At 50.0% G+C, this 14,811-nt stretch overlaps 1 protein-coding gene across 1 annotated transcript; it reads left to right on the forward strand.

Annotated features, from left to right (window-relative positions):
* The first annotated feature begins 5,072 nt into the window (after positions 1 to 5,072).
* On the forward strand, positions 5,073 to 9,785 carry GRP (gastrin-releasing peptide). The gene is made up of 3 exons (XM_014961648.1): positions 5,073 to 5,279; positions 6,356 to 6,606; positions 9,390 to 9,785. The coding sequence occupies exons 1-3, from the start codon at positions 5,129 to 5,131 to the stop codon at positions 9,441 to 9,443; spliced, it is 456 nt and encodes a 151-aa protein (XP_014817134.1). The 5' UTR covers positions 5,073 to 5,128; the 3' UTR covers positions 9,444 to 9,785.
* Positions 9,786 to 14,811: the final 5,026 nt, after the last annotated feature.

Raw genomic sequence — 14,811 nt, forward strand, 5'->3', positions numbered from 1 at the left:
TACCTGATAACTCTCTTCTATGAAATTCTGGAATTTTCCCTTGGCTTCAAATGTCAGTGTTGTCCCTTTGGCGAAGCAGAACTTGTTTTCCTCGCTTGGTTTGGTTTTGTAGTTTTGATAAGGAACAGCGTGAGGCTCTTCTCCTATGGAGTTCTGTTTCTTCTATAATCCCTTACCTCTACAGAAACCACTATTATACAATAATGGCACCTCTTCTGTGGTAACTGCTCGTGCTGAAAGCAGACAACTGCTGAATTTTTCCAAGTAATATTACTTCTTTTGTGTCCTACTAAGCAGTTTTCATGACAAACTGTATTATAAAAATGGCTTATTTTGTGTCAAATTGTGTGGAAATAAAATTGAGTATAACAAATGGCGTGTCAGAATAATTTAGGTATCCTTAATGCAGTCTTCCCAGAAGTGTGCCACCACAGTTAAACTGTCTCCAAAAATTAAATTATTTTTTCTGATGTGTAGTAATATATTTTTTTATTTTTATTATTATTATTCCCCCCCCAGTATTGCTAAAATCAGTTTGTTCCTGTCCACATCCCCCAGTGCAGTCACAGTCAGCTCTGACTTTGAGAGTGGGATTTTGGACATAACCCAAACGACAAATTCAACATGTTGTTACGGGAATTTATTTTTGTGTTGAGGAAAAAAGGGTTAATAAATGACACAACATCTAAATATGTGGGATGAATTTACTTTCTCTGTTGTGATAATTGCTTTTTTTCACAGCTGGTAGGACCGGATGCCGTAATGGTAAATCTTACACAAATATGAAGAGTTTCCTGCCTGCATGGGAAGGGTACAAAGGAGATGGAGTGAGAGTCCTCAGCGGTGCCCCTGACAAGGCAAGAGACAGTTCCATGTGAACATGAGTGAGGGAGAGGAGGAGGAACGGGCTCAGCTGTTGGGAACTGTGAGCTGTGGGGTTTCCCAACTATAGCATGTAATGTTGTGATTAGAATTTAAGAAGGATGTGAAGGTTCTTCAGCTTGTCCAGAGGAGGACAGCCAAGCCCTGAAGGGGCAGGAAGGCAGGTCCTGTGAGGAGCGGCTGAGACTTGTAGTTTTAAATTTCCTGGATGGTTATTTTCCATAGATTTAGTTGCGAACTAACAGAGGGGCAGATGAGTCGCCTCCTGGTTCCTGCACTATCCCAGCCCCAGCTCCCAGGGAAACCCTGCTGGAACGGCTGGGACTGTCCAGGGACAATGACCCCTTTCCCCACCATGAACCCCTCAAGGAGCAGCTCAACCTGCTCCCCAAGCCCTTCCCCACACAGATGGATTTTGGCTCTTCACGCTGCTGCAGATGGACACAGGGCACATATGAAAGCCACCGCAGAGTCTGGAGCTGCCCTCCCAGCAGAAAGGGAGCACGGTGCAGGGCACTGGTCCAGGTTGCCCAGAGAAGCTGTGGCTGCCCCATCCCTGGAGGGGTTCAAGGCCAGGTTGGAGGGGGCTTGGAGCAACCTGGTCTGGTGGGAGGTCCCTCCCTGCTGAGGGACCCAGCTGGGGCTGCCTTTGCCCAGCCAGCAACCCTTCCCCAGAATTCAGAAACAGCAATGCTTCCCATTTGAGTTGCCAATATATCGAACCCCAGCACAGAAATCACAGGAGATGCGAGGGCTGATGCCGCGCTGACAGACACCGAAGGTGCAACAGGCGGTGGCTTTAGTTCCACTTCTGCTGCCCAGGTCTGGGGCTTCCTAAAATGCAGCACAAACAGTATCAAGTATCTCAAACTGTGCCTTATTAAATAGATGTTTATTATTTCATATTGTTCAGCCCGTGTAAAGCTGTGGAGCTCTTTTCTGAAAAATGTCTCCAGTTCTTCAGGGAGCTGCTGCTGCTGCAGAGAGCCAATTTGCAGGTTATTTGCCGAGCACGCGCCCCGGCCGCGGGTTGGAAGCGCTGGAGATCAGTCTATTCAGCATCTTCAACATTTACAGAGTATTCCTTAGCGATGGTGCCCCGTTATTACACCGGTGATACGCCGGAACCATTGTTTGTTCTGTACATATATTAGAGCTGTCTCTAATGACAAGAGGGCTACAAAGAAAATGATGAAAGGCACACCATTTTTCTTTTATCCCTTTTTATTTCCATAAAACCTGCTGTGCTGATAGAACAGTCATAGTTGTCTAAAATGTAAAGGAAGGAAATTAAAGAGTGTTATTGTGGTAATAGCATTTAAAACCCATTAATATTTTCCTGCCATGAACCGCAATAGTAGGTCATTTTGTCACGGGATATATGAAACATAGAAAGGTATTTTAAAATGGAGAGGTGTTTCTTGATGCTCAAACACAAATTTTTGTTACCGGATTTCTTCCTCCAGAAGGAAAGGTTCTCTCAGACGAACGAGTGACTCACAGTTGATAACGTGTGTTTGTTGTACCTGCATCCTTCTCTGTTGGGGGGAGGGTCCCCCGTAGTATTTCTGTGTATTATGAAATTATTATTTTTGTGAAAAGGTTAACAAAAGAGGTTAATCCAAGAGGGCACTGCTGATGGAGGCACGTGGACCTCACATCCATCTGCTCTATGTGCTCTTGGCTCCCCGGGAAGAGACATGGTGGTGGGTGCCACGTCCACAGCCACACGGTGGGGGAGACTGGGGGGGTCCTGTGCACGGGGGGGCTGCAGGCACCATGTCTCTGCTCCGTTCTGGCAGGGGGGGCTGCTGCAGTTGCTGCTCTACCTGGTTCCTCACTGCTGTCTTGGTGGGGCTCTCAGCCACCGCTGTGGCATATTTGCTGCTCTTGCCACTTTCTACATTGACATATTGGAATATTCAGTTGGTTCTGTGTATGCAGGAATTGAGAGACCTGCACAAATTATGGGATCGAAGATTTTACGAGGGTCTGTTTCTCTTGAAAACAGTAAGAACAAACTTCCACTGAACATACACAATGAGGAGAGAAGGCTCTCGTGATGGCTCTCAGTACAAAAGCAAGGGTAAAACTAAAAGGGGTAAAAAGGCCTGTGGGGTTGCTCTAGTTTGGGAAAACTATTAGTTTTCTTTTCCAGAAAAACAGAAAATCCTCAAACTGAGTTTTTGTTTGTGGCTTGCTTCAAATAATCCAGTTCAATTGTTTGGAGGAGTTAAAGAGATTTTTGTTGATTTAATTTATGTTCATTTGTTTTATGACAAAACCCTGAAAACGTGCTTTTCTTGGCAAAAATATCCCTCCTTAATTTTAATCTTAATTAAAAAGAAAACTCAACCCCAAATTTGATCAGTTTTCTAGATTGGTATCTTTCACTGTAACTTTAATCACCTAAAGGTCAAGCTAATTTAAACTTTCATTAAGTCCATTATACAAGGTACGAAAATGGGAGTGTACGGGGAACAATCGCAAATGAAAGCAGCTCAAGGCAGCACAATATGAGATTCAATGTGAAGGCGTAGCCTTTAACACCTGAAATGTATGAAGGCATAGCATGTATACAAGCTATGAGAAAGGTGGCTTTTTTGGTGGCTCTGGAGCGACCAGGGCTGGAACTGGGGTCACCCTCAGGCAGGCTGTGCCGCACTGCCTGTCACCACCGTCCCCCCAGGCCACCGGGAGGGCTGACCCATAACAGTGGGTCCAGCACAACAGCCCAGGGAGGCAAGGCCAGTCCCAGGGCTTGCGATGTGTCTGAAAATGGGCAGCTTCCTGAATTTTCGGTTTCCTGAGTCGAGTCTCACTGAAGAGTTAGGGTTTCCCGGGCGGCGATGCTGTGTTTGATCAGCCCTCGCTCAGCACAGCACGTGTCGTGTGTCGCCACTGCTCAGGCTGCACACCCAAACCCGTGACTGAGGCATGAGAATACTATTGTAAATCGAACAAGAATGCATAATTAATAACCCAAATAAAAGAATGAATCACATTAATCAGTAAAAGAAGATGCAATAAACTAAGACTAAACAAGGGAACAATTTAGCTCATACAGTAGGACACACAATTGTACTAGTTTGCCCAGTAATTATGTTAATTCACATCCACGGTAGTTTCCACGGGGTACCGTTCAGTTCCAGTCGTGCAGGGTTAGCTGAAGGATCTGGCAAGTTCCTCACAGTCATCTGTTAACTGCTCATCCTGCCTCCTGACAGAGTTCTCTAAACAGCATCTTTTTTCCCCGACAAGCTCTTGTAAAAATTTTTCAGCCTGTTCGGTCATTTCAGCCTAGAGCAGCAAGCCGTTTCCGTGAACATTTCCATGCTGGATTCATTTCAATAGGACCTTCTTCCTCCGAAAAACAGCTCCTGTCACAGGAGTGTAACCACATCACCCTGGCTCCCTGCCCCAGCCGTCTGTGGCAACACCGGGAAAGCCTCTTTACCGGGTCAGGTTTAGCACCAGGACACACGGCCCCACAGGGTGGAGGGTAAGAGCACACGGTGCCATCGTGTGCCCCCCTCGCCCACCTCCTCCGCGTTTGCCAAAGCCCCCGTGTCCCCTGGCAAACCTCAGGCTCCCGCAGCGCGGCCGCGGTGGCTGTCGCTGACCCCGCAGGAGGTGAGGACGGGTCACCCGGGCACCCCCAGCAGCGCCCGTCCCGTCTCAGAGGCCCCTCACAGCCCCCCGGGCCACCTCAGCGCCCCAGGTGAGACGAATGGAGGTGAGGGAAAAAACAAACTTCCGTGTTGTGAACGTAACCGAGAAAAATAACCCCGAGGGACACGTCGGCCGGTCTCTCCAGAAGTATGGCAGTGGCCTGGCCCGGGGGATGGCGGGGGGGGACCCAGCCCGAGGCCGGTCGGGGCAGGAGGGATGCCCGGGACGGGACCAGCAGGAGCGGGGAACGATGGCGCGACCGGGCAAAGCCCGTCGAGCGGTTGGCGACGGCGGGGCTTAGTCCTCCGCGGCGCCGGGCTGAGCCCCGGGGCCGCCACCCCCCCCCGGCGGGAGCGGGGAGGCGGGCGGGGGGGCTGGGGCTGCCGGTAGCCACCCACGGGGGGCCGGGGGCGGCCGCATCCCCGTCCCCGTGAGGAGGCGTCAGGCGCTGGAGCTCCGCTCTCGCCCGGTCCCGGCTCCGTATAAATGGGCGGCGGCGGCGGCGGCGGCGGCAGCGCTTCGCCCAGACGGAGCCGGAGGGCGGCTCGGCGGCACCGGCACCGGCAGCGGTAGGATGGGCGGCGGCGGTGGCTCCCGGCGTCCCGGAGCTTTGCCGCTGCTGGCGCTGGCGCTGCTGGCGGCTCAGGGCGGCGCGGCCCCGCTGCAGCCCGGCGGGTCCCCCGGGCTCACCAAGATCTACCCCCGCGGCAGCCACTGGGCTGTGGGTAAGTCGCCGTCCCCACCGCGGCCGGACGCTCCGCCGCCGCACCGGACCCCGCTCCCTCCGGCCGGTCCCGGCCGCGCCTCGCCCCGACGGCTCCCGGTGCCTCCGGGGGCAGCGCGGGGACAGCACAGGGTCGCGACTGTAGCCGTCGCCGCCGCGCCGGGCTACCGGCGGAGCCGCCCCGCGGTGCCGGTCGCCTCCAGGTGCCTGTGTCCCCGCCGGTGCCGCTCGGCTCCGCGCCGCGGATCCCCTCCCGCCGGCGCCGTGTGCCCCGGAGCCGCCGGAGCGCGGCCCCGACGGTCGCTCCTCGGTACCGGTCGGCGGCGCCGGGTCCTGGGCGCTCCCCGGGGTCCCGGCCCGGCAACCCGCCCGTGTGCGGGGCAGAGGGTGCGGGGTCCCGCGGCTTTTCCCGCTCCCCTTGAGGCGTTTATTTGGCGGTTGTTTCCTGCCGCGACCTCCCCTCAGAGACCAGGAGCCCGAGCCCGACGGCAGCCGGGCGGGACCCCCAGCCCCTCAGGGCGCAGCCAGCACCTCGGGGGGCCTGGTCCAGCCGGGACCCCGGCGCTCAGCCCGGACTGGGGAGGCTTCTCCGGTGCCCCCCGTCCCCCTGCCCTTCCCAGGAGCCGCCTTTGCAGCCTGAAGCCAGCTCCGGTGACCGTAAGGCACGGCATATCAAAAGTGGCTCCAGTTCAGCTCCTAGAAAGGCACTGGAACCCAGGGTTACGGTTCCCTACATCCCGTGTCAAGGCAGGGAAAGTCTAAAACTTAACACTTCTCCACCCACCTCTTACTCCAGCAAATCTTAACGGGGGCCTCTGCTGGGAAAATGCTTGTTGTCTCTGTCCTGGTCTCGGCAACATCTTCTCTGACAAGGTAGTGTAAGAGACGAGAGGAAATTGATTGTGTGTGTGACACAGTGACAAAATCTCCAGTCCCAGTTGTGCTTCAGCTCTGACAGCATCTGGCCCCTTCCCTCCCCTCCAAAATATCAGTCAGCAACAGCTCGCAGCTGACGTTGGAACAATCAAATCTATAACTGTTTTGGTTAATTTCACGCTACTGCCATTGTTCTTACAGGACATTTAATGGGGAAAAAGAGCACTGGAGATTTTCCTTATGCTTATGAAGAAGAAAACAAGACCCCGTTTTCAGCATTACCTGAAAATATCAAGCAGCTGGAAGACTACCTGCAGTGGGAAGAAATCTCAAAATACTTGCTACGGCTGCTGGAAGGGAATGAAAATAAAAGTGCTCACTTTTTAAAAGGAGGGCTTCCCTGGTATGGCAGGAACACATGGGAGACAGATGACAATAGCAGCTGGAAAGACGTAAGTAAGATAAAACCTGTAAAAAACCCTCCGTGTACTCACACTTAATTTTACGGTAACATATCAGCTTCCTCTAATTTGTGGATTGTCCAGAAAAGTAGCAGAAATGCATCTCGCGCACCAGTCACTGCGTAAAGTAAGGCTCTGCTCTTGATTACAGATTGTCACTCACACACAGTACTTTCTATGAATTAATCTGCTACCGGGCATAAACTCTCAGTGTCTGCATTCCCTTCAAGTTGCTTGGTCGTTCCATCCTTCTCTTCTCCAGCACTTCCCGCTCCGATGAGCACATCAGCCCCGAGTTCTGTATTAACCCAGCAGGAACAAGCTGGTGTGAGAACCAGCGAGTCCAGAGGGCGGGGAGAAGGCAAATTGTCTATAAAGCCACATCATGTTGAGTGTCTCCCTACAAAAAGCACTTGGAAGGGTATTGGTGAGGTTTTACTGAAAGTAATCGTCAGTAATCAGTAAACATAATGTAAATTGCAGAATTTGCTAGAAAACTTTATAGTGCACCAGGTACAGTAATGTTGATAGAGCTGCAGAATTCTTGTGGGTGACATTGAAATAGAATAAAAAGATTAATATGCCCTTTTAAAGACATTAATGGGAAGATTTTTTTTTTCTTCCCATATTTTACTGTAATATGGTATCATTAATATTCCTGGGCTAACTTCAGCCCAATGTTCCTTCTGAAATGAAGTGAAATGAAGTCGGTTTTGACTTGAATAAGGGTAAAAATACTACCCATTAAATAAAGCCCTGATTTAAGTCTCTTACAGCACCAATATGAATGCTGTCCGTAGGTTTCTTTCTGGCTATGGCTTTATGACACTGTTGTTTATAATAACTGTGGTTTATACTATCTAAAAAGAAAACTATTTACCTCATCTTCAGCTCTGCAGTGTGCAGCTTTGTAATCAAATTAGATGAAGAAATTCCATTATGCCATGTAAAAATGGAAATATTTTTACTTCGAAAAGTATCTGGTAATAAATCATACTTGTGAAGGCTGGAAGTTGCCTGCAGTAAGTTGAATCATATCTGCATGCGTGTACTTTTACCCCAAATTAATATCCACGTTTTTGTGGTCAGACATTGCAAATGTATGTGGAATAACGAGATTATTGCCTTAAATGCCCAGATTTCTCCAATGGTTAGTAAAAAAATCATGTCTTTCATGTAACTAAGATATATAACAACTTGCAGAACCATAGAACTTTTGATTCCCAGCATCCAGCAGTTACTTTGTCTCCATCGTGAAGTAAAACATAATTGTGAAAGCAATAGGTGAGGGTTCCTGCTGCTGGGCACAGGTACCTGGTTACCCACAGCCGGGGTAGGATGTGATGGATTGCTTCTCCTTTGGCTTCGGAAAGTAAAAACCCAGCACCTGAAGGTTAAGCTAATTTTGAGATCTGCCTTCCAGGTGAAGAAGATCTGAAGATCGAAAGGGATGTGCTTTACTTTTTTGAGGGTCGTGATTGTTTCTTAAACATTTCCATAATGATAATTGTTATTTTAAATAAAGGGCACCTCGTTTGTTTATAAAGGTGAGATTCTGGTACAAGTGAAATTCAGTCACACGTGCACAGCGATGCAAGAGCATGAATGACCTTTGGATTGTGATTCTGTAGATTTTTCTGGATGTGAGGGGGGTCTGTGATGGTGGTGCAGCGCATACGAGGAGTTTGTGCTTGGCATTAAATACTTTTCCGGCCACATTGTGTTGGAGTTTGAAATAGAAGCTGATTCCAGGAGGAAGCAGCAGCGTTTTCCCAGCAGGTCGCTCTTGGCTGTGAAATGGCCTCTTGGGTTGAGGTGTTGAAATGTCACCAAAAAGAGGTGAATCGTGAGCCCTGCTGCCCACTGCATCCCAGGGGCTGCCACCCCCCGGACCCAGGGTGCGCTCATGGAGACCCCAACCACGGGGTGGGGGGTCTCTGTCGGTGTCTGCAGCCCCCGGTGCCCGTCTGCCGGACGCATGCCAGGACCAGCTGCGTGGGGAGGAAAGGTGCTGTGAGGATGTTGTTTGGTGGACTCTTTCAGATTTAGCTGATTTAAATTAAGCTTTGAATTTTAAACTGAAGATCAGGAATCCCCAAAGCTAGGGGCTGGGGAAGTAAATCCAGACATGTACTTCAGGTAACGATCCAGGGTCTTGCTTATTAGCTCAAATTCATCCAGAGCATCAGTCCCCACTAAAGCTCACACTGCACTCTGTGCTTCTCAAGAACAAGAAAATTCTTCCCGAAAGAGTCGCCCAGGGTAGGCAAAGTGCCGCAACACACAAATAGTCAGAAAAGCCAAAGAGACAAACATAATAGTTCTGGGAATTGGGCTTAGAGTGGTGCACTTGAGTTATTTTCCTGTTTTCAATTAATAACAGGCAAATGAAGATCTTGCCTGCTCTTCATTCTGTGAATAAATTGCAGTTAAAGTAGTTAAAGATCAGAAGGGAAATCTGTCCTGCTAGTTGGCCTAAGTGTAAAAGTAAGTTAGAAAATAAGCTTTAAATTGTTCCTAGGACTTGGCTTTTTAACACTAATGAGACACTATATAAATGAGATGGCAGACAGAATTGTTTGGGAGAATGATTTTCCCGGTACTTTGGCAGTGGTTATTGCACTAACCAAGACAAATGAGGTCTGTTTTGGAAAGATTATTAGGAAAGTGTTTGTTATGTGAATACACAGAGGGGATATATATTAGGCTTATTAACTTAGTGAATTGCTTTTTTCAGGACTGGAGTATAAATAATATTTTTCTCTTTTTATCAGATGATGGACTATCTGCTTCAAGTTGTGAATATGAAAGAGGGCACTCCAAGCTGAAAGAAGGTCTCTAAATCATGAAGAAATGGAACACTTTCCGTAAGAGACTATATTTCACAAGCACTTGATTGTATCAGATAATCAACAAGGTCTCTTTTCTGTAAACAAGATTCCCTTTGTGTAAAATATCTAAATACACATATTCTTGTATGTTTCAGCAATGACTAAACTCTCCACTTCATTTTCAATTAATTTTTCTCACTTGAATGGCTTTGATATATATAATTGTCACGGAAGGGTCTTCCAATTAATTATATGTCTTACCTATCTAATCAGTTCATCTCTTAGTTCCAAACCACATGACATTTCAACATTCGCAATAAATAGTACCAATAAAAAGGCTGAGTTTATACTTTTATTTGAATTAATAGAATGGAAATGGGCTGTGCCGCAGCTAGTGACAAAGAAACAACCGGGTGATTAATTTTCCACTGAAGTTCTTCTCCTTCTTGAATCGCTCCCTGGTCTGTGATGGTTTTTCAGCAGAGGGAAGCTGCTGCTGCCCTCCCGAGGTGTCGGTGGGCCAAGGACAGGGCAGGAGAAGTGCTTCCACACACAGGCAGCCCCGAGACCTGCTGAGAGACCCTCTGCCTCCGGGTGATGTGTTCTCACCACACACTCTTCACCATGTGTGAGCAGGTCCGGTACCATTGTGTGTCCACGTGGGACCAAAGGAAGAACGTTGTCTCCCAGGAGAAGGAGCTGGTGACATCTTTTGTGGGGCTCAGCACACTGTAGCTGAGCAATGCTCCTTGCTCACCTGGGGTTCTCTGGCCTGGGCAGTGGTACCATCAGAGGCCCAGGCAAGGAGAGAAGGTGCTGCCACCCTTCCTCCAAGGAGCGCACTGTCAGACAAGATGGTGAGGACGACATGCGCAGTTCAACGGAGCAGGAGAAGAAGGTAAAGAGGTGATGCTGCTCAGCACCCCCACAGTGTTGAGTCCAGTTCTGAGCATCCCAGTACAAAGGGGACACGCACAAACTGGAGAGATTCCAGCAAGGGGACACGAACAATGACGATGGGGCTGGAGCATCTCTCTTCTGAGGAAGGGCTGTGGTTGTTCAGCCTGGAGCAGAGAAGCTCGGGGAGGGGGGTCTCACCAATGAGACCGGGGGGGTAGGACAAGGTGACCTCCAGAGGTCCCTGCCCACCTCAATCACTCTGGGAAGCGGAGGTGAATTAATCAAATGCGTGTCTTGGCACCAATAACTACGTTCTTCAAGCGCCCTGTCCAGCCCAGGGGCCGTCACAAGGCGCTGGAGGTCCCGGGCCTGCCGGGGGGGTCCGTCCGGCTGCGAGCCCCGGCAGAGGCCGTCCCGGCCGCCTCCACCAGGGGGCGCCCTCGGACCAGGGACGGGCGACCCGCGGTGGCGGGGAGGCGACCCGCGCGGCGTGTCCTCGCGCCGCCGCCCGCCCTCCCGCCTCCGCCCGGTGCCCGGTGCCCGCAGCCGCGGGGGAGCTGCGCGGCCGGGATGGTCACCGGCCCGGGGAAGCAGCCGGTGGTCCCGCGGCCGTCGGGGGGTGCGCGGGGAGGCGCCTCCGGGAACAGCGGGGCACGGCGGGGTTCAGACTCCACCGAGAAGCGGTTTTTCTTGCCCAAAGCGGAGGCCGGGCTGCTGCCCCGAGGCACGTATGGCATCGGGACGTGACGCCCGCCCCGCTAATCCCCGCGCCGTTATGCAATTCTAATTCCACTTCTCATTTCCTCTCGACTTAGTCGCAGCGCAGCAGCGAGCGGAGGTGAGGGCTGGTTCACGTCCAGCTGAATCCCCCACAGCACTCCGGTCAGACCTGCAGGGCTGCTCTGGCACAACTGCGGAGAAAAACTGCAGTCCCCGTTGGGGAGAAAAACTGCAGTCCCCGTTGGGTATAAAGTCAATTAGACAACCAGTGATTACCTGCGTGCTTCACCCTAGATGCCCTGAGTTCCGGGATAAACGTGATTTATCTCCACATCCCAACCTACGCCAGCCAAAGGGAATACCCAGTGTATTTAATTGCCGTCCCGGGATTTTTATAACTTTAAAATGCTTATCTTTTTCAGTTTTGCCTCTCTGGTTTTGTCCCTGTTTGCCACCGTGCCCAAAGACAATGCAAAGGCATTTGAGCAAGAACAAGCTGCTGGTGAGCCTTTTACCGCCTGCACCTGCCTCTGCTGAGACGGAGTCGGAGGAGGGACACCTGAGCGGCCCGCACCGGTCAGCACTGGGACACCATCCCCTTTACCTTAACCCTCCCTTCTGGCCAAAGCTGCAGTTCTTACCTCTTCTTGCCTCCATCCAAATTTCTGCTGCCTTCATTTAAAGTCCCTCCGGAATGTCTTGCCCAGCTGACTTTAGCTGCATTTCTACACAGAACCAAACGTTTCAGAGCTGATTTCACACTTCTTAGTGGGGCAGAAATGTCATATGACAGAGGGATGACTGCCAAATGTCAGCCAATTTTCACATCATGCACTGGCAGAACACAGAGATGCTCAGAGAGAGGAGACACAGTATTCATTCTACCAGAAAAAAAGGGTGATGTTATCAGAGTGACCGGCGTCCTGGTCTAACCAGCTTTTCACTCTTCTCTCTTTTGTTTGTTTTATTCCACTATTTTGTAAATGGGTACTCTGTGGTGAACAAACTGCTGAAGGAAGTTAGAGGTTTATAACCCACAGCATCGGTGACACAGGAAGATGCTGACTGCATAGAAGAATGAACTTCAGTGTCCAGCCCCAAAACACTTGGGAAGGGAAGTGTAGCTGAAGGGAAACACCTTGAGTTAGTGCTTGTGGGAGTTGCACTTCATATTATGTCCCAACAGACTGAACTGAAGAAAAGATGTAGCCAGGAGCTTTGACCAGGTACGTGAGATTCTTTGATAGTAAGTAACTAAATGTTCTTACTTGAAACCCTTGTCAGATGTAGCTGAGGCAGATGGAAAGAAGATCCTTCAACTCTCGCCTGCAGACATTGACACATCCCCAACAGAGGAAGGGAACAGCAGTGCCCTCAACCCCAACAGCTCAGAACAGAAATTTGTGACCGAGCTCTGCGTGTTTTCACCTCACAGGGGCTGTGACCCGGTGTGGCCGTGGAGCAAACTCAGCCGTCCCACGGCTCCAGAGGGGATGACAGCTTCTCCTCACCCCATCCAGCAGGGACTGAGGGTCAGCCCTGGACAGAGAGCCAGTTTCGCTCCACTGGAAAGCCTCTGAGCTGAACTCTGTGCCAAAACCCTCCTTGGCTTATATAGGTCAGGTGTCTCTGCCGGTTTTCTTGAATACTGACAGGATTTTGAACAGGGGTGGGAAGGAAGACAGACTAGAATACTTTCTGCTGAGAAATCATGCCACTGAGACCGAGTTTCATGATGGCATTTCCTCATAATTATTAATTCAGAGATCTCCAGAGCTCTTTATGGCGATTGCCTTCTCTCCTGCATAGCTTGTGCTGCTGCCCTCTGCAAAATCTTACACGTTTGGATGTTACAGCTGGGATTTCTGGGCTGGGCAAAGACAGCCAGGCCTAATGGAAAGACTTCTCACAAAAAACAATCTCTGCCTTTCACATCTTAATGAGAAATCACCCAGGATTAACCTCATTTGCCAGTGAAGACATTGCTACAGATGAAGTAGATGCAGAGATGGTGATTTGATTTCACTTTTCCAAAACTTTGAAGCAAATGCAAAGAGGACATCCCATTCCATTCCATTCCATCCCCAGCAAGGTTTCCCCCCCCCTGGCCCCTGAGTCATTTGCCCTGTGTCGAGAGGGGAGGTGTGGTAACCCCAGGAGCAGGGCTCTGTACCCACAGAAGAGTAGCAAGGATTCCCCTCCAGGGAGCCATCCCCCAGAGGAGCCACAGCCCTTGCCCACTGCCCCATATTCGGGACACTGAGCAAAGACCCAGTTACTCTTGGGAAAACCCTAAGAAGCATTTACAGCTTCACCTGCCAGCACCTACGCGCTTCCGTGGGTAGCCACAACCGCTCACGAACCCTGTCCTACACCTACACCTCTCCCAGCAGTGGTGGGCCATGGGCAGCATATGGACAGTCACTGTCTGCAGTTGTCTCATTCCAAAGGAGTACCTTTCTTCATATTGTCACAGGCAGTCTTGTCCTTAGCACTTCAGATGTTGCAAAGAAGTCAAATACAGACACTAAAAATACTGTCTTGCTAATACAGTCTAAGCAAAAGAAGAAATAGATCACTCGGAAAAGGCCAGGCTAATAGCCTTAACGAAGTTAGAGTAAAGAAGTGGTTAAGGATCTAGATGATTTAATCCAGTTTTAAGAAAAGGTTTTACAGTGAGCAATTAGATGCTGTTTAAGGAATTAATCACTAATGGGTCATTAACTCTGACTGCTATTGTACAGTTAACAAGCCGAGGCAGGATTATTAGACTCAGCACCCAATTAAGAAGAAGAAGATATTTACAACAAAATGAACAAATGAGCTTTTAAAATGGAATGGGACAATTCGAAAGAAAGTGTAGGAACACAGAAAACTAGGCAGGGCACAAGAAAGATATGAGTTTGCATATGCTTCTGTCCCTTTATTGCTTTGAAAAATATTTACCTGTCTGTGCCCACTTATGTTTAGCTGGCTGAAATACTTATTTTTAGCAATAAACTCATAGCTTTCCTTGAAGGACGTGACTGCATACAGTTTATCCATTACAGGGCTCACATGTACAATGTGTAACAAAAGACTCGCTTAATATGTCAATAAAACAATCACCCCAGCTTGACATAATCGTTTGGTTTTGCTCACAGGTGTTGGATCAGGAGCGAAGAGGTGTCTTCAGCTGCTGTTTCTGCTGCCCTGTCTCTGAGTTGTTACCTACTGTTAGTCTTTCACAACCTCAAGGAACCGAGCGTCAGTGCTGGTCACTGCGTCCATCAAAAACTCAGGGGAGGTCTCTCCAGTGGCTTTACAGGATACACAAGAACTGGAGGCAACAAGGAGGGAGGGCAGCAGCGTCAAAATGTGGAGGAGCACCACTGAAATCTGAAGGAGTTTCTTGTTAACGATGAGCAATAAGCACAGGTGAGAGCTTTTGGGTCAGAGCGAAACATGCTCCCAGGCGGGAGGGCTGTCAGCGTCGGAGCCGCGGCTGGACGGCAGCCGAGCCATGGCAAGCGGGATTGCTCCTGCAAGTGGTGCGTGTCCCCCACTGACACAGCCCGGGGCGTGCAGGCACTTCTCAAGCACACCAAGAGACATCCTTCCCTTGTAACCCGGAGGAGATGCACCTTCTTGCCAGCCCAGCATCCTCGGTGATGTAAACAAGGCTCCCCTGTGAAAGCACTGCTGGATTAAGACCTAAAAGCTGAAGCAATACAGTTTTTGTTCTCCTCCCCCCCCCCCCCCTTTT

The sequence above is a fragment of the Calidris pugnax genome, unplaced genomic scaffold (assembly GCF_001431845.1).
Source record: "Calidris pugnax isolate Ruff unplaced genomic scaffold, ASM143184v1 scaffold795, whole genome shotgun sequence".
Classification (NCBI taxonomy): Eukaryota; Metazoa; Chordata; class Aves; order Charadriiformes; family Scolopacidae; genus Calidris; species Calidris pugnax.

Bases quoted from the DNA above. Each gene is read 5' to 3' on its own strand.
- GRP (XM_014961648.1), top strand. From the start codon at position 5,129: ATGGGCGGCGGCGGTGGCTCCCGGCGTCCCGGAGCTTTGCCGCTGCTG. The intron at 5,280-6,355 runs GTAAGTCGCCGT...TTGTTCTTACAG, and splicing joins CGGCAGCCACTGGGCTGTGG to GACATTTAATGGGGAAAAAG. The intron at 6,607-9,389 runs GTAAGTAAGATA...TCTTTTTATCAG, and splicing joins ACAATAGCAGCTGGAAAGAC to ATGATGGACTATCTGCTTCA.